Source organism: Battus philenor, unplaced genomic scaffold, assembly GCF_028537555.1.
Source record: "Battus philenor isolate CCGP_79_NKW_IND1 unplaced genomic scaffold, ilBatPhil1.0.hap1 SCAF_16, whole genome shotgun sequence".
Taxonomy (NCBI): Eukaryota; Metazoa; Arthropoda; class Insecta; order Lepidoptera; family Papilionidae; genus Battus; species Battus philenor.
Window position 1 is genome coordinate 9,784,657 of NW_027181678.1, and position 26,541 is coordinate 9,811,197.

Consider the following 26,541-nt stretch of genomic DNA (forward strand, 5'->3'; position numbering starts at 1 on the left):
ACGTTCTTTATGCGTTTTCATACCTCTACACATACGTCACTTGTTTTTTTTTTAATAAATTTTTATATTTTTTCATGAAGGTAGAGAAGTATTATTGCCACGTGTTGCAAATTTTGAAAAATATAAACCAACAAATGAAACTTTCTGCAAATATATAAAAAGAATTGCTCTTTTTAATAATTGGTTATTAACACATTGGATACTGCATGATTTGACAGTTCACAGTTTCATTTCTGGTAAATAATCAAAATCTAAAATCTTGTGGTTTTTTTTTCAATAATTATCAAAAAATATTAATACATTGCAACGATGTGAATTTTAGATTTAAATTTAAAGCTATTTTATTTATATTATGTAACCGTATTTTTAATAAAACAATACAATGACAATAGCTTTTACGTTTTTGTATAAATGAGCTTGGACGAATGAAAATCTTTTATGTTGCACTTCTTTTTAAAGCATTAAAATAAATTAGAATATTTCTTAAATAATAAAATACGTTAAAGTAATAACAATAACATTTTCTGTAACAATACCACTATTATGTTTAACTATATGTATAGGAGTTCAATATGTAAGTCGATAATAAACCTTGGAAGTGGTAGTTACGTAGCTTTGCGTGGGAGCAGTCTAACTGTGTCAAGGATATCGGGAGACACCCGAAATACCTACCTCCTGAATATAAATTATCTACATCATGTTATTGTAATGAATAAACAGCGCTTAGAAAGATGTGTAAAAACTTAAAAAAAAATTCGCATACTGGCCGAAAATGTGAAAAAAATGTAATAAACATTAGTAGCTTTCGCATTGTTATACTTAAACATTTGAAAATCGAACAAAAATGTACGAACGTATCCGAGTGTTACAATTGAAAACAACGCTTTAAAAATATTTTCACTTAATTTAAAAATGGAACCGGTTTCGCTTTACATTATTAGTCAATGTATTAACACAGTTTCACCTAATAGATATACATGAAAACGATGTGTATTAGTTTAGTTTATACTATTTTATGTTTGAGTCTACATAAACGACACCGTAATACTTCATTCATAAGTAGCTTAAAAATATTTTCTGCATTTAATAATTCATGCTGTATGGTAAATTTACATTTACAGTTTAAAAAATGGTTTATGAGTGTACATTAACATTTATATTTTATTATTATTATTTATTTCAATCCCTCCAAAGAAAGATTGCATGTGAGAAATTGCGGAATACTGTAAGACCGACAATATCACTTCCGTGCCGATATTTTATTTAAAAATAAAAATAGGAGAAGTTAAGAGATAATCTGCTATGTAATCTTAAAATTGGATACCACTAGCAGGTAACCCAGCAGTAGTGGACTGAGATTTGCTATCGTAAGTGCCGGGTTCGATTCCCGGGGTATAATCTTATATAATTCCCACTTTGTGCATTTATTATATATGATTGCCTCTGCTCACAAACAAGTTTTCAGACGAGCAGCAGCGTCCTCTACGTAACATAATACCACACTGAGATCACCAGTCCGCTCTGCCAAGCGTGGCGATTACAGTAAACATGAATAATCGGTTGTGACTTAAGACTCAATAAGTACCTGTCGGAAAGACAGCTAACATAAAACACATAGTGATTGCTAAAATGCGTGCATATAAAAAAAACTTAAATGCTCACAATTGCGTTGGAATAACAAGTGAAGAGAAAAAAGTAATAAAATGCTTATAATTCGTAGCACGCTCCATTAAATGTTTACGCTCTATTCCCACAGCAATTAATTATTTAAATTAAACATATGTACCACAGCGGTCTCCGTTGCCATGTAATCCAAAGCGCCTGCGAACTGACATCGCTCATCTGCACACAATGTGCCCCGCACTGTAGTCGATTCACACACTTTCAATTTCTTACTATTTTTGCTTGATTACGCATGTACAGGTTAAATAATCATAGCCCAACGGATTACAGGTTTTTTATTATGATTATTAATGGCCCCCGTTAGTGGGGACCTTTCGTACACCCCTATCTGGTTTTGGACAGGGTTTTTACACTTAAAATTCACGTAATATTTTATTGACATAATCGTCTATCATACGTTATAAGATCTCTTTTCATTCATTATTTATACTAAAATTCTCTAACATTCCTCTCCAAACGTGTTCTTCAAAATGTTCCTTCCATGCATCGCCTCTGTTCCTTCGTCTCGCTTTTCAATTATCACATGTACAGTTATGTATCACAAATTATTGGTTTTGTTTTTATTAATGCTATGCTGCTTATCTTCTTAGTTTCAAAAGTAGGCAGGCCACATAGCGTGTAGAACAGATAAGCACAGGCGTTAAAGTTCTGGTGTGGAGACCACTGATAGACGTAAATAATGTCCACTATCAAGGTTGATAGGCGACCTTTTTAAAAGGTAAAGGTTGCGGCTTCCTACCCCTTCTATTGAAAATCTATGGGGGAGGCAAATTTTCAGAAGTGGGCTTCCTACGGTTGAAATGATCTTGAGGTTTAATATTATCTTCTTCACAGAATACGCCACTGACGCCAATTCCGAAAGGCTAAACAATTTTAATTACGCTCACAATTATAATTTAAGTGAAAAATAAACTCATTAATTCTCGTAATTTATTTAATTTTTGAGAATTTAGAATGATTCTCTCTGATTACTCGGTCTTCTCTTCTTCTCGGTTCTCTCTGATTGGTCGGATTAACAGCGTCAATAATTAATTCGACGATAGACATAGCTATACAATAGAAGAAGACATATAATATTTTTTAAAGTAAAATGAGATCAAAATGTAAATTCACAGGTAACAGTAATTAGATGATATTTCTTCAACGAAATTATAAGTAAGTTAACAGTAGTTTAACAGCTGAACTTATTTAACATAAAGTTACGTGATTGCTGCTTGGATTGACCTTTCTGAATGTGATGTGTTAAGTAATTGCCAATTTTAACAACCTCGTTTATATTTACCTCATTCTGGGTCAGTTTTAAGTTATACAGAATGTTCACTAAATAAAATAATAAATATCGTAATGATAATACAATATAAAGAGCGTCAAAAGGTATTACTACTATACATATAATAATTAATTATTTTTTACAATCTGTTTCATTGTATTGTTTGAAGTTATTGTCCTATTAGATTCCAATATGAAAAAAATATATATTAATAAGCTATACATTTAACTCTTAAAAGCCTTTACTACTTATTTACAATTACTCTGTATATAGATTAGAACTATCCAGTTTTAAGAACTACGGCTTCTGCGAATTTTACATTACATTACGTATCAGACATATGTAAATGTCTTTCTATCTAATATTAATCGATATGTTCGTTTACATCGAGGTAAGTAATAACTTCAGTACTTGCTCTTTGACGACATGTGCTAACGCCCGGTAATAAAATTTAATATAAATCACTTTCAACGTGCATCCTTAATCAAGCAAAAACTATTTCCTATCAACTCTAGCTGCTTGTGATTAGACACAGGGATTCCTTTTTCCTATGTGTAAAGCTAATGGATTTCCGCGAACTTACGCCACATTCTATTTATGTAGGTAGATATGCATGCTGCATAATTAGTATAAAAGTACATAAAACTTTACGTTTTATTCACATTTTCTATTATTAATGTTTTAAGTGTACACGTTGCAAAATTATTTTATTTGCTGTATAACGGTATTCATCTCAATCACAACACAACAAATCTAATACAATTGTTTTATTATTTTTTTTTGGTGATATATATGTCATTTATTTAACAAAACCTTTGAGATTATTATTTTAAAAAATACTCTATAAAAAGACTACAGGACAAGGACAAGATAATAATTAAATTATTTCAACATCTTGAATTGGATTATTGTCTTTTCACACCCAATAATAAACACTTACAACCTTTACACAGATAATATATACTTCACTACCATTATCATGATTATTTCCGCTGTAAGACTTCCATTGCTGGAAATTGGCCGCCTCCACATATTTCCTATAACAGAAGCGAACAGCATCCAACGTTTTCTGACATCATAGGTCGATTGTCCACTTTATGAGTAGACGTAGACCGCGCTTGCTGGATGCCATTATCTCCTTTCTAGAACCTTCCCTATGTTACGACTCAGAAATAAATTCGTTAACAAATTGATATTTTACTAAAGATTTTCTATCTCACTTTTCTAAGCAAATGATTGAAACACGAGGTCTTACGCTGTCGTAAACGAACAAAAAACTTCGCTTAACAACCTGCCGACGTACATAGGCCCGGCGACACGTACCTAGGTACTACGATAATGGATTTCCGCAAACATACGCCCGATTCTATTAACTTTTGTATACCCCGCTACCTGACAGGATTACTTAGTGTATAGATAATAGTAAAAAGTAAGGAATTAACTACATCCTCTACTTGCGTTCTTGAGTAATTAAAATTTGCAACGTGGTTTTAATATGTATCTCTGATAATCCTCTATTATTATCTTACATATAACGTTTCAATAGCAATTTGTAAGCATTTAGTATTTTATTTAAGTTTTAATTATTAATTTCTTAGGCGGGACATCTAGCATCGAAGGACGTAAAGCTGATAGGCTTTCCAAGTGGCGACCATGAGGTGCTAGATGTGATATGGGTTCGCCCTCCACTAGGTGGACTGACGATAGAGTCAAAGCCTCTAGTAATCACAGCATGAAGGCAGCGCAAAGTCGGTTATTGTGGCGATGTTTGCGGCAGGCTTATGCCTCGTAATTGTCGTCTCCTGAAATAACGATGATGATGAATAATACGACCCGATAAAGCCTTAACAGGAGATTAATATTCCAACGGTGATAACATTACAAATCTATTACATAATGTTTAAAAATTCGTCACCCCTATATCAGTTCATTAGTTAAACGTTTTACGACCTATAACGTATTTGTAATGATGCTTTTAATATTCGAACGTAAATTTCCTACAAGAGTTCGTAAGAGTTTATTTTATCTAAAATATATAGTGTATTTTAAACTACATACATATTTTTACAAAGATTATTAAATTATTCAATGTATTTTCAAATTGCACATTGCAGAGTATCTATTGGAATGTTTCATGAGAACGGAATTCATCCATTCTCTGCGATTGTGACGCAGCGGAATGGGTTTACATTGCATAAATTTATCTATCAACTTTTACTACTGTACTATATTTGCCTAAGAGAGTTAATATAGCGTCTTCCCAACCGGGCTTTTAAAAGTGAAAGGGACAAATGATTACAGTCCGGCGTCAAATTTTATAAAGGTATTTAAAGAACATCTTGGCTTCTTTTCAAGACGATTGCAAGTAACGTAAGGTCGTATAAAATATGAAATATGAGTTTAATATAATTATATTATGACGAAATTAATGTTTTATTGACTTAGGATTATTTAGAAAAAAGGTTATTGTTAGACGTTCAATTCAATTTAAACCAAAATTCATTCATAAACTAGATCATCATCACTTTCTGGGTTTAATATCTGAGATAAATAAATTTTAGTCATTATTTTTATACGTTATGGCTTTAATTTTTATTCGTACGGCTTTCAATCACAGTTTAAATAAAACAAAAAAATAGTCTACAATATATCAATGCAGATTAGACAGAGTTAATCAACAAAAGAACGTAAATGTCAGATGCATGTAAACACATCCTTAGCATAGAATCTTTTTGGACGTGTATTTAAATTAAAAATGTCGGTAAAGCATTGCATATATTTTTGGTAACTATTATGTAATGCTACCACAGTAACCCGCAGAGGTGTCAAAGAATTATAAAAAACATATGAACATAATATAAACAATAAAATTATTGTTACCTAATAAAGAATTTGACTGAAAAATACCAGTGCTCGATAACTGTACACATTAATCAGCACAATCGCTTTAAAGTAAATTACTTTTCATAATATATCGATGACAAATTTTACATAACACCTCATTTCCTGTAAACTTACGTAAGTTTAATTAAGAAACTGTGTTTAAAGCAAAAGCTTCGAGTAATCAATTTAACACGATATATTGACGACACGTGGCTTGTAAAGTGAAATTTGCTAGGTAACAAATCTACTTACTGATTTAAATACTTTACAAAATTTATGTGTTTCAAAGGCTTTATTTCAAAGGTTATATTTACATATAGAGAGTGATTGGTTATAGAAGCAAATACCTTTAAAGATTATTAAATTTTCAATCACTCTGTATAATCTGTTGTGGTCTATTGATCACATTAAATTAATGATTTTTTATTGAAATACGACAGGTTAATAACTTCTATCAGCACAAAGTCTGCAAGGACAGGAAAGTAAATGATATTTAATTTCAATTTTGATTTCGAATTTAAAAACTCTTTATCATTACGTTATTTATTATTCCTGAAATCATTTGTTATTGGATAAGTTGTACCATACATTAATTTATATGCAAAATTGCAAATGTGCATTTGCTTCATTTACTGCTTTACACGTATACGTAATCACCTGTATATAATCGAAAGGTGATTCAACTTTTACAATTTATTTCTTTTTCAAACATAATCTTGTTATATATTTTATTCTTTCATTTATGTCCCTTGTAATTAAATTTCAGTTAATCTTATTAAGCTGACGTTAAAGGTTGAAATGACCTCTACAGTACAGACTAGAAATGTAAGGCAACCTCTTTTAAAAGTTTTCATAATTGATTTATACAATTGAAAATATTCTTTTAAAACTTTCAAGTTTAGATTGATAGTCAGATTGTTTGTATACGAATTTCGAGATTGTAATAAATTGAAATTTTAAATGCGATATTTAGGTATGAAATGATTGTTATCGATGACCTACAGATGTCGATGTTTTATAACGCACAACACTAATCTTCTTAAACGTTCTTAGTGAGCTTCAATTGGATTTTAGTAATTCAATAGAATGTTAATGAGGAAGGTAAGGTAATGTCGTTTGTTATTACATTATTTCCGTTTAAGATTTGACATTGCACATATAACTGTAAAGAAATGGCCTTACGAAAAATAAATTTAGAATGAACAGATAAGAAGGAATATCGATAATAATGAGATTGATTAAGATGGAGCGGTTTGACATTATCTTATAGTAGATTTATTCAGCATCGCACGTGAATACTGAAAATATGATGAACCTAAGATGGTTCGCAGTTTCAAATTTTTATTTTTGTAACAAATTATAAAACATTATATGTCGTAAAATTCGTAAAAACATTAACGCCATACAAATTGACTAGTTGAAGTTGGACCTAAGATTCTGGATTAGAGACCACCCACCGGTAATTCCAGAGTAGGGTCCACAAGATCGACATACGACCTTGTTAAGGTCCTTGGAAGACGCTAGACGCAGGCCGTCTATAACTAGTTCTTTTGGAAATCTATGGGAGGTGCCTATGTCTAGCCGTGGACGACCTTTAACTGAAATAATGATAATGATATAATGCGTGTTCTTTATTAATCTCGATTTTAAAAATTTTTGAAAATCGATTTTTTTTAAATATTTTCGTATAGAAAATATGATGAGTTATATTAAATCAAATCTTCAAAGGATCGTTAATCTTCGCCACAAAACCGGCTGATGTTTTATGATAGGGGCATTCTAGACTGAGGTCATTGCCATAACATACGGTTTCTAAAATAAGTTATTGTAATTATTGATCCGTTATGTATTGTAAGCAAAAAAAAAATTTGCAAAAAAAAAAGAAAACTGAATTTGCTAATGACATCTGGGCAGCAGTGAAATAGTAGTATTCAGGTAGCTTTATTAATTTAATTTTAATTGATAATAATATGTAGTTCTTAATTGGCATATCTAATATATAAAATCCTCGTGTCACGGTGTTCGAATTTGAACTCCTCCGAAACGGCTTGACCGATTTTTACCAAATTTTACATGCGTATTCATTATGCCTGAGAATCGGCTACTATCTATTTTCCATACCCCTAAGTGATAAGGGTGGTCCACCCCTAAATTTTATTTTTAATTTTTTAGACAATTTTTTTGGTTTTTATTTTATTATGATACAGCATACAAAAATACATACAAATCTAAATTTTCACCCCTCTACGATCAACCCTTATCTTACATTTGTTAATTAAAAACTTTAATTTTTTTTGCAAAACAACGTTTGCAGGATCAGCTAGTTGTATCTATTAAAGTTTATATTATGCATTATCAACTGTGAAGATCCTGCAAATACAAAAAGGTGTGTAAATATGTGTGTATATAATATAAAGGTTTAATTTTAAACATTAGAAATCAAACGTTGAAAACTATTTTTACTTATTCTAAATGCTTAGTAGGGGACAAGCTAATTATATAATTGAGACTAATTACAGTAAGACACTTAGTTTTTAGGCCGAAAAGAACAGCATGTGGCGCAGAGCTATTTTTTTTTTTCTTAATTGTAATGAATCTAGATTATATCTCCCTACGAATACCGGCGTCACCATTATTTTGCTTTTGCTACATACGATCCGCAGTACTATGCTTTGATATTTACATTATATTTCCGGTTTCTTTTCTATAATTATATTGTTAATTTTATCACTAATAAATAAAGATCCTATTAAGCTTAGTTAATGCAGTATCGAAATTTTATATTTTTTACAAATGTTTTATAAATTTTTCGTATTCTAAAACTCAATCCGAAACTTCTTTATCAAGGTTAGGTATTTGAGATTTTTCGTTAAGAACGTAATTTTTTAAATCGAAATAAGTATACGTTATATAGATATGATTTTTTTTATTTATATATTTTATCGAAAAGTCAGGTTTGATAAATAAGACCGCGTATAAATAAGTACATTCTTCGTACATTTTAGCAAAATAGAAGATCTCAGTATACTTGATAGAACTTAGATCTAAAGCACGGTTTTGTAAAAAAATTATGACAATAACCTCTAAATAACGTCATTACTTTTTTTTTCGTATGTAATCTTGACGCGAATCGCCCAAGCCCCTTTATTGAACGACGGCGGCTCCCCCATCCACTATACAATACCATTATGGATGACTAAGGGAATTTTAAAATGAAAATACACATTGCGTGTGTAATTCCCATAAAATATTTATAGAGCATAACTACTCGTAGTTTACGAAAAGCTTCAACCTTTTGTTCCTCAACAATTTTATTTATTACATGCTTCACGTTCGGAAAATATTACTAAATAAACAGTATTTCTATATATCATTAAGTATTTAAAACCACATTATTCTTTTAAATATATTTTCAATTAAAGTTTATTTTGATTGCCAACATATTTATAATAAAGGCTGCATATTTAAATTGGCTGATACACAAAGACAAAATACGTAACTTATAACTAATACGTAGCTTTTATTGCTACGTTTAAGATGAAAGAAATAATACAATAAATATAAATATCAATGGCTCTTTATGAAAAATCGATTCATAAAAAAATCAAATTATTGTTAAACTTTGATAACAAAACTCATTGACAGCAAATGTAAAGCCTAAATAATTATATAGCATAACTGATTATAAATCATTATTCAAAAAGGAAATATAACTGATTTTGGTAAAAAAAAATCTATTAGACATTACATACAAAAATGCCTTGAACCCACGTGACTGAATTAATTAAAATATATTCTATCTTATAGAGAGGCCTGTGTACCTGTTACCTGTAAGGTTGCTGATAACTTTATCATTTCCCTAATAAAAATATTAAAGTTTGTAACGACCCAATCGAAGATGAGGTTTTTTTAGAGCTAATATGAGGTTTTTATACAGACATTCATTTAATGTAGAATGTTGTAACAACATATTTACGAAATGAATCAATGTTCATGATTTTTTTATCATCTGAAACTACGTAACTATTTACATAAGCAATTGAAGATAGCCAGTCGCTTACTTTCTAGAGAAAGTCGAAAATCCTTATATAGTTGGATTTAATGAAAGGGAAGACTTTTTTCATTTTACATATATTAACCTTTTTTTATGATACGCTTCACGAGGCTTCTGCTTTAATTATCGATACCATCTGACAAATAGGTAATTACTGTTATAACCAATAACATGTAGTAACTGGAACGTCGAACTCATTGACGCTTGTACAAGCAAGCTCTTTAAATATTAACGCTTCTTTCTTTAGGTCTAAGTTTGTGCCCTTAGAAAATTAAAAAAATAATAACGTAAGACAAAGGTAAACAAACAAAAAAAATAAAATTTAACCTAATCTTTACTTACAAATCTGTTTTAAATGTTGATTATTTTACGACGTTTAATTAAATCGTCAATATTTCCAAAAACACATTTACCACTTTTGTTAAAAAATTAACTACATACACAAATGGTATAAATACTATCTTTATAATTATTTTGAAAAAAAAATGTTATTACACTTCTTTTATTAAGACATAACTTCAATTACCGTAATTGTTATAGGTTTGTTTGTAAAACAATATTAGTATAAAACAATAATTTGTTCTATATCAAATTTTTACCTTCATATTTTAATTAGGAATAAATTATTTTTTTGTTATTTTTATAATAGGTTTAGCAAAATTTAAATTCCTAAAAAATTCGCATTTTTCGCAAAATTCGCAAAATCCTAAAGGAAGTCGCAGGATGCAGGCATCTACCGACTGACATTGATGGTGATGGTATTTAGCGATTAAAAAATAAAAAATATTTATGAAATTGTGCTTAATATGTGTATTTACTATCATACAAATATGATAGGAATCATTTATAACAACAATGAAAATACATTATCGAAAAATGTCTACTACTATATCTTAGAGTTTTATCGAGATTCTCAGAAATTATTAAATTTTATCAGTGGAATGTTATAAGAAGAATATATTTAAATTAAATATTTAAGGAGGTGTAATTAGTTAAACCGCCTCTCGTTAAATAACGACTAATGATAAAGGAGAATGTCTGAGTATGGCTCATATGCGCTCAAACTATTTGATGGGAACGCAGAACGCAGTGTTCTATTACAGTCCCGGTTTGTTTACACACACTGCTTGCAAACTCATGAACCATTTCAATAGATTTTCGATCATATTTTATTACACATTGCCCAACCGTCGGCCATCCGTCAGTATAGCCAGCGTGCATAGGCATTCAATACGAGCTTGCATTTCACACGGTCCCGTGAACAAAGACTCCAATTTCGATGGCGGATTAAGTAACGCCATTTCTTATCTCTGATATCTTTTATTATTACTTCGCGTTTTATTAATGCTATGATTAAGTTTTCACTTCCATTCATCGGCTAAATTATCAATCACATAACACGGGACTAAACAACAATTTATTTGACTTTCCAATCCAATCGATACTGTTACGCGTATACAATTAAACTTATTTTACTTAAATCGTATTTATTTTTGATACGATACAATTTAATGTTTTTGTTGGTGATATTTTTAAATTGCTTTCGAATATCATTTTACTTGGAATTATATCATTTCGAGTTGGACATCTGGCACGTCCGAGCAAATATGGCGACCCTTCACCCTTGTTATTGTGAGATGCATCCAGACCGAGGGGAATTGAGAGGGGTTATTGCCTCCTATCTATCAGGCAATGCATGTGTAGGGAGCGAATAAAGTTTATTTGAATTGCTGTGGCGTTGGCAGCTTGATAATGATGCCGTGTGTTGGGTGGGGAGCGTCGAGCGTCCGTAGCCCCGCTTAGTACAGTCCGCGACCGACTGCCAGCGACACGTATCCGAACACTTCCTATATTTCAAACCGGCAACAGTCTATAGAAATATATCGAATCGATTGTATTAAATGCGAAGCTATCAAGTGTTGAATGAACTCGGTTAATCGTTTAATTGTAAAAACGATGCTAGAGCGACCGTTAAAGCTTTTTAATAAAGTTCGTCGAAGTCTGTTCTTACTCGATATAATCCTTATACTTGTGTATGATGGTAATTAGAAGCGAACTCGTGTTTTTATTGAAATGTAAATTCAAGAGCAAGTTGTTAGAAAAGTGATTCCGTATAATCGTTTGAATGGAAAATGTGACTTAAGTGATCGCTTTCTCAAGATTTCGATACGTGCTTTGTAATTAAAACAGTGTTCAGAAGTGATATCAGTGGACTTTTTTACATATTAAGTTTATCCAGTGTGCCATTGAAAGACTGAGCTTTATCTTGATCGATTTAATTTTAACTACAAATTTTGAAATTAATATTGATTGCATAGTTGTTTAAGTTTAGATATACATAAGTGCAATACTGGAATAAATCCAAAGAACGAATAGTTTGTACTAAGGATAACCTTCATTTAGTTTGAATGTTTAAATCGGGCTTATTTAACCGTTCGAAAGGGACAATGGGGGATTCAATTGAGGTGGAAGATAGTTTGGACTTGGAGTACGACATGTGGGACGGCCAGTTTGACTTCGTCGGTCCACAAGGACCCCCTCCTGTGACGCGAAATCGCATTACCTCTGACTTAAGCATAACAGAAGATCTCTTCACCGGTGCCCCTCTCACTCCTCATCTGACAAATGGAGCTAACGGCGGAAAGAAAACAGCAGCTCACCAGTGGTGCGACAACTTGTCGGATCAAGTGAGTTTCCTTGTTTTGTCTACATTTTGAAAATCATACCAAAACCATTTTTACTATAATTCCAATATTTGATTCTTGGTTATAATTACCGTTTCTATTTATATTATAGCTGTCCTTATTTGTAAAAAACGAACGTCACACCTCACAATCCAATGACGTTAAACAATTGTCCGATGTCTCACATACAAATGTAATAGTTATCCTTAGGTGTATTTCTCTGCTTATATCAACTTGTAATTATGTTTTTAGTTATAATAATGACATTATTTCATGAACTGATGATATATTGGAGGTGAATAAAGTATTGTAATATTAATTTATTTCGATTTCTCAAAAGAGTGTCATTTAAACTAAAAATTACACTGTGTAACTTCTAAAATACTCGTGGATTTTATGTACACATAAGCTTAAAAATAAACCAGTGATCTGTTTTTGATTAACCTAAATAAAATCCAATAAAAGCGATAACTGAGTGATTTCTTTATTTTTAGTTTCTACGAACGTAACACGTTTAACCTGAATGGCTTCCAGTAATTCCGTCTGTATTATCGTGAACAATGCCTATCAGTATTCGTATAAAAACTAAGCAGTAACATCAATAAGCAGCCGGTCAATGTCTGCGGAACTTGGTAGAAAACAAAAGTGATTTATTTCTTCGAACGAATGGAGCGCAACTGGCATTCCCTGCCTGTCGGTACCGTCGCCACATTGTCACGCGATTGTATAAATCTGGTAAAATTAGTACAATAGGTAAACCCAACGATGTTACAATATACAAAGTATGTCACATAAATTCATAAACATCGCGATCGACGTTTAATTCAATTGTTTTTCTTTTTTTTTGTAACAGATTCTTGCTTTTTGTTTTTTGTAACAAATCACTTAACCTCTTTATTGTAAGTACACTCATAGGCTCCCTTGATTTTGGCAGTTACATTATTTATTACATAGGATTGGGAGGCGGCCAAGATCTTAGTGGCTGAAATTCTAAGGGGTAAACTGTGTTCACAAGATCCAGAGAGTAGACCAAGGATTGGGTAAACACACGAATCGCGTTTAACATTTCAATTCCAGGGCGATCTAGACTCGATCGGTTACTATTATGATTAATTGTTTTTTTTAATAAATTTACTTATAAAATATCGTATTAATATTGCAATACCGCTGCAACTCTTGGGTATCAGTTGCTTCGCTCTGTCAGTCAGCCGTCAACGCACATGATCCCTTTTTCTAGGGTTCGAAAGCATTGTATATTATTTATTTCTGTTTAAATATAGTGATTTAATATATATAAAATTTAATATATATAGATATGTAAAAATAAACAGGTGTGCTTATATTTACATACATTTGCAAAATGCTTTTTAATCAATCTGATTGTGTACGAAGATCAAAAGGACTACGGTACCTGAAGCTGATTTTTTCATAAAATCTATCCTTTAATCAGATTATTTTGTTAGTCTATTTATAACGAATCCGTGCCACGGCCGTATTTTGCACGTAATGATCCATTTAATAAAATACAAACCGATGAAAATAGATTATCGTGGCGTTGCACACGATTTTGTGAAACTACAGTTTTAATTTTCAACGTTTTTATTTGTTTCTTACGTCTTTATATAAGCTTTTATCATAGTTCATCATCATCTTTTCAGCCCCAGGACTGTGCACTGCTGGACATAGGCTCCCCATAGATTTCAAATAAGATCGATTAAAAGCGGTATACGTCCAGCGTCTTCCGTAAACGAGGTCGTCTTTCCACCTTGAGGATCCACCACGACAAAGTGGATTTTGGCAAATTATCTCGCTCTTGTTAAGTGTTAAATCAAGTAAGAAAAGGACCAATATTTAGCCACTTCCACACATGCAGTGCAACAAAGTGCACTGCCCGCCAGCCCGCTGATAAATGCGAATGCGGCAAACAATGCGAATTACACAACCGCCACCGTCAAATCACTCAACACGTGTTTCGCTCCTCCACGGGGCATCTTTAGGAGTTATGTTACACCGATTAGTGCCAAACACAGAGACTCTGTGTAATTCGCATTTTGTTGCACAACTACCACTGCATGTGCGGAAGTGGCTAAATATTGGTCCTTTTATTACTTAGGATGGACTTCCGCAAGGTAACGCCTGATTCCATTAAATAAGTGTTAAGCCAAATCCCGGTTTACTACAGAACTGGTTATGCCCAACGGTAAGGCCTGAGACTTGCGATCGTAGGCCGCTGGTTCGATTCCCGCGTTACAATCTTACATAATTCCCACATTGTGCATCAATTATATAGGATTGCCACTGCTCACAAACGAGTTTCCAAAACATGAACAGCAGAGTCCTCTCCGTACCATAATATTACACTTCGATGCCAAATGTGGCGATAATGATGTATCCTCCATAAATAACATACTTCCACATCATTCGGGGAAATCTATAACATAAAATGGGCATCTATGAGCTGAAATGAGGACGATACAATAGTGAACGTCCAGCCCGCTTCGACACTTTCTTGTAATCTCGAGATTTCTCTACGACATGAGCAATGAGGAAATCAACCAACTAAAGTAATCAACAAAGATTAGTAGACGAGCAAGTTAAATAGACAAGACAGGACCGGCAGGCACAGCCTAAAACGTCCACCCTCATGGTGGAAAAACAACCTTTTTAAAGTAAGCGGAAGACTGGGTGCAGGTCGCTTTCAACTGATCTTGAAGCCTATGTAGCCTATGTCCAACAGTGGACTTCCTATGGCCGAAATAAGAATGAAATAGTTTTATAATAAATAATACCAATTCATCACTTACCATGAATAAAACAAAATTTTCCATTTCAATTTAATATTTATCTTTGAAACGTTGTTTTCTCGAACATGATCACGGTCAATCGGAGATAATTTCTCAGCAATAGTTCAATTGCAACTATCTTTTTAGATACGGAACTCGACTTTGTCCCTTCTTATCATGCTTGTTTCGTTGTAAACAGCTTCTTTTATTGTCACAAATATTCGACGATGAATAAATCTTTTCTATTTTTATTATCATTCTGTATTCATGATTGCTGTATTTAAATATTTATTGCCAAAGTATCGAATTAAATTGATACTATTTTATTTTGAATGATTTTTTAAAATTTACTATAATATATTCAAGAATTTTTTTTGAACGTTTTAATAAAAAAGTTGTTTAATAAAGTTTATACTTTCTAAATTCGGCATAACATTAAACAAAGGAATGCAACGATGTGTTCTAAAATCAAAAGTAGTTGTATGATCTCAACAATGGGCTGCGGCTTGTTAACCACTTTAGTGGCACGTATCTTGTGAAATGGTTCACAATAGTGCAACTGCCGCTCGCTGACCTAACATTTTGCAAGTAAAACCTCAATACACGAGGCGGCAAACACTTCCTACACTATTATATTACAATCACTTACTACATATTGGTACCATTTACAGATAAGGATAACATAACAGTTCTAGAACACTATATATATTTTTTTTTGATTGTAGAAACAAAGTTAATATTTAATAAAAGAATGGGAATGAGTGAATAGAGCAAAACTATGTTTGAAATGGCACTGTCAGAGGCGAGTACATGTATGTAAATTTAAATTCAATTATTTATTTTAAATTAGTCATTAATTAGATTATGCAGAAATAGGACTTAAGCTTATGATTGACGTTGTTCGTTATTTAAGAATATTAGTCATTATTGTACAGTATCCGTTAGTCATAAATAGTAATAGAAACTAGGCTTCCTAAATGAGAAAGATTTCAAAGGAAACATTTTTTATTGAAAATTTTGTATTTCAAAGTCACATTATATTGGGTAGACTATATCATTTACAGTAGTATAAACATATTATTCTAACCGTCCCTTTTATCCTATTGAAACTTATCTTTTATTCTTTCATAACATATTTTAATAATCCTTAAAGTCCAAACACTAATAATATATGGATCACGATGTGTACAAATTGTACTTTGTGAATTTCCAGTGTCATTGTATTACAATTCAAATTTTTTTTGTTTAATATAATATAGCTTTGAAATGGGATCCGCCATTTTAATTTCAAAATAATCATTTATAACTATTATGAAATAATAATTTAGATAAAGGTTTTAAGCTTTGTTTTCTAAAAAGGATATGAAATTTTTCGTGGACATTTTATATACGAACTCAGAATCGCAATAAAAAATTAGTTCATAACGTTCATATTTGTAACCGTTTATGGTTTACAAACGATATATTTGTAAAGTGCATTACTGTCATAATTGTAATATAGCCTTTTTTGTCACATCTTTCATGAAATAAATTATATATTTACATATATATATATATATATATATATATATATATATATTTATATTTATATATATATATATATATATATATACATGTATATATATATGTGTGTGTATATATCTATATATATAATTTTTTGAATGTAGTAAATTAGTAGTGTTCCAAAATCGATTATTCTTTTTTTGTTTTCAAATTCTTTATCGTTTTCTAAAAATTTTGGTTATTTTCGAAATATCCTTTGAAAGCACTGCCTCCTCTCCCCCTCCTCCAAGCCCTAATTTTAGTTAATATTTCAAACCACCATGGTATTTAATAAACAATTAATTATTTTTTTTACAAAATTGATGTTCCACATTTGCCAAATATAATTAACCTCATTATTTCAAAGCAACGGTTGCGATCGACCGTTACTCATAACTGGGATGGCGACGCTTTGAATGCATATCGATTCGGCGCGCTCGATGGACTCGTTATCGTACGCCGCCCTAATACTTCGCGAGTGCTGACCTGGCACAACCGGGAACACGCCCGTGGCCGTTGACCCGCGACCTAGGCTCCCGTCCAACTTGAAACAACGCTATACACGTTCTACGCTTTGATCTGCCTCGAGTGACAAAATCGTAACTACGTCTGAAATAATTTAGAAAATTAATCGTTTATAAATTTACAATTCCGGTAATTTAATCTAAATTTTTGTATTTTACCACCTGTACCTCGCCTAGTTCGCCTCACTCGCAATGGCTTTTGTCATTTTTAACATGTCAAAAAATTTATTCGTACCAAGTTTTATACCTATAAGAGCTGTAATTATAAAATATAAATTATTTTAAAGAATCCCTTATTTTAATCAAACCTTCGCGGGTTGATTTTCGTAATATTTCTTAGTTTTCATCTACTTAGCAAAAAGAACATTATTACCAAATTTAAAGTTTCTAAGCTTTACAGTTCCAGAGATACCGTGATGAGTCTGTACACAAGTAGAAATCTCTTATGCTTATATAACATATTATATAGTTGACTTCGTACTGTGAAACAGTTATTGGCCTGTCCCTTAGAAATCCTTGCTAATAAACCAACAAATAGAGACATCACTTTATTTATTTATTCAATATTTTAATAATAAACAACAATTACTTACAGAAATAAGTTCTAAATTCGTACACTGCTAAGATTAAATAATAACGTTATCGTCTTTTCTTTGTAGTGCTCTATGGTACGATATTTTTGTTTGATCGCATCTTGACTAGAGTTTTGTGTCTACAATTAATGACAAGTGTTCTCTCGGTTATATGGGAGAAAAAAAGTAGCGTTTCATTAATTTTTTTTCTTTAGATTTGACAGACGTATAAAAAATCCGAATTAGGCAAGGTATTCTTTTTTATTCACGAAGAATCTCATTTTGTCATGCATTTTTAATTATATTGATGATAGATTACAATTAAATTGTTAATAAGATAAATTAATATATACACAGTTAATTATAACAGTAGCAGAAACGCAATACAGAGATCAATTTCATATTTGACCTTTTGCAGAGGATTGACAATATAAGGCTGATAAAAGAGGAGGTTCGCTTTTGCAGAGGAATAGGACAAAATATGTTTTAATTCTTTAAATTCTTTTCGTAATAAGTCGATACAATAAAGTTAGAATCTTCTCGGTATCGGTAGCTCTTTAAATGAGTCGTATAAATTGCTGTATATAAGTTTTTACTCATTGTGATCACTATGAAATATGTCACAATAATTTATTTTTTAAAAGTACATAACTTCCAGCTGTACGAAAAGTCTGCAGAGATACATAATAAATAATATTTAATTCTGATATATAGTGATTTGAATTATGAAAACGCTTTTTTTTATTTCTGAATTAATTCATAATAATATTTAATGTATGCATTAATTGATAGCAAATGAACTCTAAATTTAACCCTTTAAAGCTTTTCTATTCCATAAACGCATACCGAACGTATTGTATAATTTTGTAATCTTTTATCGGTGTAATGATCTCATCCAGTTATACTACTGAACATGAAACTGCTGTCACTGATTTCCAAGAACTAAACTAGAAATCAAAAATGTAATTCCGAATGTATTTGTTCATATGCGCTCATCTCAGATACAATCATCGTCGGCACTCAGTTTTTGTTCGCATTCCGGATAGATATCTACATTATCTGCTCATCATGTTTATTGCGAAATCACCGTCATATGTCATCCGTTCACTGGCGATGATTGAACCCGACCTAACGCCCGAAGATATTGAAGCGAGAGATTTAACGCTGGAAAGTTGCAAGACGGCTTGTGCCAAGAAAATATGTCGACTGTGGGAAGTCACGAGCTCTTGCTCCACCGGCTATTCAACCTGCCCGCCTGATTGTCCTATGATAATAATAGTTATGAAGCTATGCATCGTTCAACTTAAAGAACTGTAACTGGAATGTTCCTTAGTTTTTTTTATGTACTCTTTATCAACCAGTTGTTATAGTATTGACTTTCACTCCATAATACTACACAATTTATTAATATATGTGTAAGTGAATTTGAAAAAAGAATTCAATCTTTTTATGTCGTGGACATATGCTGTTTGCCAGTTCGCTATCTCAGCTTAACCAAGTTTGAGTTAACAGAGCGCTAAAAGCTATGTCTACAATTTTAACTAGAGCCCCTAATGGAGAATTTCTATCATAAACAAAGACATACGTCTGTGGAATACTTCATCGTTTCAGCCCATAGACGCCCACTGTAAGGCATCGGCTTTCCTCAAAGATACCTATGAGGAAATATACAATAACCGCCACGCTTCGTCAGGCGGTTTGGCGATCGCAGTGGGGTATTTATGGTACGCATACGTCACTGTTCGTCCTCTGGACACTTGTTTGTGAGCAATAGCAATCCTATATAATTAATGCGCAAAGTATAAATTATGTGTGATTGAGACTGGGGAATTCAACCGGCGACCTATGATCACAGGTCTCAGTTCTCTACCGCTGGGCCTACCCCAAAAAACTAATCTATAATAATAACATTTTTTTTGTCAATGGTATCTGAAAAATAGTGTAACTATTCATTTTATTTTGAATTTACTTTTGATCTCAAAACAAATGTATAAAGCGTTTATTCATTATTTGGTCTTTGCGTGTTAAAAACTTAAATTTACTAAATTTATTGGTTCTGTCGTCGCATTCCATTTGCCCGTGCATATTTACATCAGCATTTATTAAACATTTACGACGGTATATTTTCATGGTAATGATCTCATAGTTTTTCTCGTCTCTTTGCTAATCTCGTTGCTATACAGATAATACCGCTAGTGTCACATAATAGGTTATCAAATATTTAAAATTGCTTCACATTTCTCATACTATTCTTACAAAAGGTGCGTATAATGCAGCATAACATGTACTATTCAGTTGATTCGTCATTTCTGAAGATCGTGTCTGTTTTAAAACACTTTAACGGAATCAATAACAAGCCTTACCATGCCATCCTCTCAAGTTATTATTTTTACATTATCAAACTAACGAGTAGGTGATCATGCACATGGTTTTACTAAATGGTCTTAAATAGGAAGAAAGTTGAATATTTTTCGTAATTAAGTTATAAATAATCTGTTTATTCTCTTTACAACCTTAAATTAAATATGAACACTAAATTCGAAGTATAATGCTTTGAAATCTAACTTTCATATATAACCCAGATACAAATCTATATTGATTATAATACCATTGTGGAACTAACAGAAGATATACCGCGAAAAGAATAATAAATATTATCTTCGCGGTTAGAAAAACCATAACATAATAAAAGAAACTTTGAAATATAAATTCATTTGATAGCATTAATCTAATTCGGCGAAGTAACCATTATTGACGTGAGATCATTTTCATAGGTGAGCGAGTCGAAAATTCGTTGTTTAAATTTCCATTTTATTCGAAATAAAAAAAAATCTTTTCAATTTATTTTGAATTCCCTTGTTTTTTGTATAAAATTGTAGGCAATTCTCGAAAACACATGGCAACATTTATAGAAATTCGTCAAGATGGCGACCAATGACATGGGGTTTTGACAGTTCGGAGGATTAGCAGGAAATTATTATTCTGGCACGCTTCGGAGAAAGTTACAAATATTACATGTAAAATAATTGCTATTAATTAAATTGTAATATTAACGATAGTTCGAAATTGTTTCTCGCCTGTTAACCAATGCATTGTAGGTGCTTATAGGAACGGATAGAGCTAAAAACAGTAATCGTATCAAAAAGTTAGACTTGTTGCAAAATTATGAAAGATTGTCGTTTTAAGCTGGCATCACAAACGCTCTTATATCACTAGTATCTTACATTTCTAAAACAATGAAGCAGATTACATGTCTGTCGTAAATTTACCGCTCGATAATAACAACTCGAAGCTTTTGCGTAACGTCATTCAAGTTGTAGTGGTATATCTTATTAAAAGAAACCTTGTGAGTAAGTGTTAAGTAAACGTAATTTTATTATCTGCAACGTATTTCACCTTATTACATTACTACAAAAAAAAGATATTGTACTACGAGTGCCACAATTATTTTTACGATTTTAATTTTTAAATTTTACTTTCGTTTCATGTAATAATTAGCCTGTATCTATTTCGCGTGTAAAAGGATTAGCAATTTCCAAAGTGTACTAGATTTTTCTTGTTCAATCGGGTGGAACATGCTCTTCCATAGTCCACCGCAAATAATGATTTGTGAATATCTATTCAATCTTGCTTCTTCTGTTAGAATTATTATTCAAAATTATACGCAGTTACAATCATTAAAGCATAATTATCTTTATATGTAAACTGTAAATGCTAAATACTGAAAGTATTTATTGATCGTAATCGTTTTTACTGTACAGGATGATTGAAAATAGGTGTAAACGCTTTAAAGGGTTGAATGATTTGTCATTTGCCTGCAAAAAACTTCACACAGTGATTACCATACACCTATTTCCAATAATCTTGTGTAAGGTAAACACTGTAGAATTCACTTGGAATATCACAGGCCAGTAACTTTCGGCAATAAATATTTTCATTATATAGAAATCCTAAGTTTGGAACACACTTATATGTTATCATTACGTTACTTATAATTTCTGAAATCGTTTAATTTTTGATTCTGGGTGTACCATACATTAATTGTCATGAAATAAGCTGCACATGCACCCCTTTAAAGGTTTTACACCTAAAGTCAATCACACTACTTCTATTCCTTTCGTGTAATCATTAAAACTGATCTACTACAATTGTTTTTTTTTTAATAATTAGTTTTAAGTACAATTTGAAATGAACGTGGCGTGAAAGCATATCTCAAAAATCGATTTGCCATCGCCACGTTATCTTAATTAATAATTAAGATTGTAAACCGTTTAAAATACTTAATTTTTAATTTTGAATTCAATTGTTCAATATACGAGATGAAATTATAAAATGATTTTATAATTAACTCGTTTCATAGGCATAGTCTCGCTATAGAGACAGCAATAATTTGCTCTATCAAGCATAGCGAATACGTGTAAATTTGCATAATAAGTATTAAAAAAAATAATCGATTGAGCATTATACTATACAATCTTTATTAAAAGCTGTTGACATGGATACATGATACTTTCATTCCTATTACTATAAGCGAAAATACAAACAAAATTTCTCTTAAAATTCGTGAATTTCGCATAGCATTAAAATAGATTTCGGTTACGTAGAAATCAACGGCCTTGATAATTTCTCTGATAACGTACTTATCTAATGCAGTTTCAATAAAAACGTCTGGTTTTCGCAGCTAAACCGCTTCCCGTAGAATTTTATTTTTTATTATCTATTTTATTAATATAGCGTATATCTTACGCACAAAAAAGTTGGCATAAGACCGGAATTGTTCATTGTTTGTCTGCCAAATATATTTGTTCTGCTACATTTGCTTATTAATTGTGTATTTAAAATAGTTAATAGCATAATAACCTCTTGTTAAGATGACTTACACTAAACCAGTTTAAATAAAAACAATATTCTGCCTAATAATTATAGGATTTTTTTCTATTCTTAATTTAGCTACGAAAATTAAAAAATAATCTTTTTAAAGAAATTCTTTGTTTATATGTTTTATAGCTACTGATGAATATGAAAGTCAATCTTTTCAAGCAAATCTTTCTGAAACATGTAAAAAATCGTATAACTTTTTGTATTCGTTTAAAAGAGTATTAATATGATTTATCGGAACAAAAATTATGTTTTCTTCTAATAGAAGATTAATTTCTGTTTATATTATCCATCTATTTAATTATTAATTTAAAATTGCACTTCATTTTTCTTTCAATTTTGTAAACTTTAGTAAAATTAATTATGATAAGTATTCTGGTAGATATAAAATATATTACGTCCTATGGCGACGATATCCAAAATATATAGAATGAAAGTAAACAGAAATAAAAAAATATATACTATTGTTTATTTTTGTTTATACATGTAATATAGGACTGAAAATCAGGGTTATTATATAACGCAAAAAGAACAATGGACGGTTTCATCACTCGGGACAATTACTTAGAGTAAACTATAGCATAAACACAGATCACCTGTTTTTAATTAAAACAGTTTTATAATAGGTAAACAGGAGAAGTATTATTCTCTATATCTTCGCATAGATATCTTTAGAGGAGACCAACGTATTGTTATTATTTGTACATTATCAAGTCGTTCGTATCACTGTATAACTCATAGAAAAAATATCTATTTACAAATTACGTGATAATTTACCACAACCGCGTGTAATCTAGATGCTGGATGAAGTACGTGTTTGTTTATACTTTAATTATGTTACATCACTTAATGATAATGATTCTTCGAAAACTACTGATACCTGGTGTTTTATATCCCAATATAAAGTGCTTTAAGGCGCTAATGCTAATAAACGTCCTTAAAAATACTGTGCACCATGGAGATCTAAGTTTAAGCTGATACATTCGATGTTCTACCGCACTGGAGATCTCTATTATTTATGTTTGCGTATATATTTCACATTTTTATGATAATAACATAAAAACGAAACATACACACGGTTTCGTCTAAGTTGTAGCACTATTTACAAGCAAACATAAAAACAAAATTATGCATGCCAAAGCCATGGAGAGGGCTTAACTTTGGGCTTTATTTTTCTACGAGTACAAATCAAAGATGAGAAGATCTTAAGACAAATGAAACTAAGCAATGCGACATAGCACAACAGATTGGCAGGTTGGTGTAGCAGTGGGCAGTTTACATAGCGCGCTGAATAAATGTCTACTGGGACCTTAAAGTTTTACAGTTGAGATCACACATTGGCAAGGCCAGCGTAGTATGTCCACGCAAACCAGGTGGTCAGATGCAGGCTATGTCCAACCAGTCTTATTACTATTCTTTGTTGGAGGCTAATATTACAGTAGTACATTAATAATAACAGTAGTCGATCTACAGCTATAATGATAAGGTTTTATAGAAGAATAAATCATTCCTTGAATAAATTGTACCCCCGTATATTGTTTCCATACGATAATAAGGTGTTTTATGAGGTACTAGAGAGGCTTAGGTCGCTCAAATGAACGCTAAATCGAACTATATTAACATTGCAACTTCAGGGTGCCCTAGAGGACAGAACAATGTATCGGTTTTTGGTGTATAGAATAACCCTGTAAATTACTGCATCGTTATAAACAACCCGTATTACACCATTATTACAATTCAACACTTTACTGCAGTTATTAAAATTATATAGACATAGTTAACAACAGGTGTAAACTTTGTCTTATTAAAAATATAAAAGAACTGTACTTTTTTATATATCACACTTAATAAAATCATTGCCGTATGTGTTCGGTATATAATTTTCTTTTGGTAGCGGAGCTCGTGTCAAAGAACGCACGCCCTCTATGACAGTTGAGGAAATTCATGACCTTTTGTAAAATGTTCTTAAGAAACAAAACTGAAGTTATTGCAAAAAAAAAGGTATTTGCATGTTCTATTGAGAACATATAAATTTCATTTAAAAACAATGACACAGTTGTTATGTAGTGTAATCATCTTGTATTCGTTAGTCACGATTCTCTGGAACAGTAGTTTCCCGTTTGTCACGGCGCTTCCTGCCTGCGTTATTCACTTGTTATTTGTATTTCACGCGAGCTCTTTAGCACGACACCCGGCTGTATACATGCTTTTCTAGTTCTAGTTCTATTTCTTTGTCAGTATTACCTCTGTTACGAGAGGCTGTATTAGTTTCTATTGCCATGCCATGGATTATTATGTTCCGGTTTTGACGGCTCCGTTGCCAGTAAAATTAAGCTTTATAAGATTTCGGTAGTGCGCACTCAACTTTCCGCATTTATATTTTCAAAAGATAATTAATAACTTACCTCAATGAAATGAAATCAATATTATTTTATTAATATTTTTTGGTCTTCTTCAATGGTTCGCATCTTTTACAAGTTTACAAGATAAATGTTTAATTATATAATATATACAGGATTGTATTTTTATGTATTGTTAATATTACTATTTCTTTATTATGGCAGCAGATAGAAGCCCACTGAATATGCCCTACCCGAAGATCAACCCAAATGATTGGTTTTGTTTACCATGTTACAGTGACTCATTTTATTATATTTTGATGTTAATAATTGTTAATTTATCCAATTATAAAAGAAAAAATAGTGTTCATTGCGCATTTGTTTTTAATAATAAAAATAAACAGTCCTTGTTCGTGAATCGATTTATCTCTTGTCTATTGCTCTATACATTTAAGTGATTATAAAACAAACAATTCTTTCCAATTATCTTATTCATATGTTTCTTGAACAAATATGGTAAGCTAGTATGAAAATAGAAATCTCTTTAAAACGTTACTTGCAGAAGTAATGTCAGGTACAGTGATGTTTCTTGCTGTGTTTATTTAAATGTAAACATTCACTTCTGTCCGTAAGTACAAAGCAAGTTAAATATGAGAATTACGAAGAAAGTTATATTGAGTTTTATAGATTATAAATCGCAACGATTTACAGTCAATAAATAAATATAAAATATTGATAAAAAAGTTTCTTTTAAGATTCGAGATAATTTTCCTAAATTAATTTATGTAAAATAAATATTACGAACAAAAGCAAGAATCGTTTCGGACGTTTTCCACCGAATAATCGATTACAGTTAATTACGCACGGCGATGAGTAATGATTTTAAATATCGATTTGAAATTGAATCCCCTGAAGTCTGCCATCTTACAACGCCACTCAAGGACGTCATGGAAATAAGTCTGAATCAGAATCAGTCGTGCGCCAGAACCATTTGAGTTATTTCGATCGCTGATCACAAGGGACATTGCATGTTCTTTTAATAAAGTCTGTGTAAATTTTACTACACATAAAAACGAAACGAAACCAGGTATGTTTGCTTTTACTAGAAAAATTGGAAACATTACGTTATAATTTTTTTTTCATGACACACATGTTAATAGGTATCTTAGAGTTCATATTTTTATTGTTTCCAGTCAACTATTACTTAGAAGTCTTCGAGAGCACAGTGAATAGGTTCCTTCTAGAAAAGCATATACCATGATTGCCTTCGCTTAAGACCAGGCGAGACAGAATTCAAATACTTCGTCATTAAACGATGAAAATAAGAAA

General features: G+C 31.4%; 1 protein-coding gene across 5 annotated transcripts in view; it reads left to right on the forward strand.

The window, feature by feature from the left end:
- LOC137919298 (rab11 family-interacting protein 4A-like) overlaps positions 1 to 26,541 on the forward strand; it is a 113,468-nt gene that overhangs the window by 70,873 nt on the left and 16,054 nt on the right. The window contains exon 1 of one of the 5 annotated variants that reach the window (XM_068762337.1): positions 11,528 to 12,577. The exons of the other annotated variants lie outside the window; for them this stretch is intronic. Within the exon in view, the coding sequence (XP_068618438.1) occupies positions 12,299 to 12,577 (279 nt within the window). The 5' untranslated portion in view covers positions 11,528 to 12,298. Of the gene's footprint in view, positions 1 to 11,527; positions 12,578 to 26,541 lie in introns of those variants that run through there. 5 annotated transcript variants of the gene reach the window in all.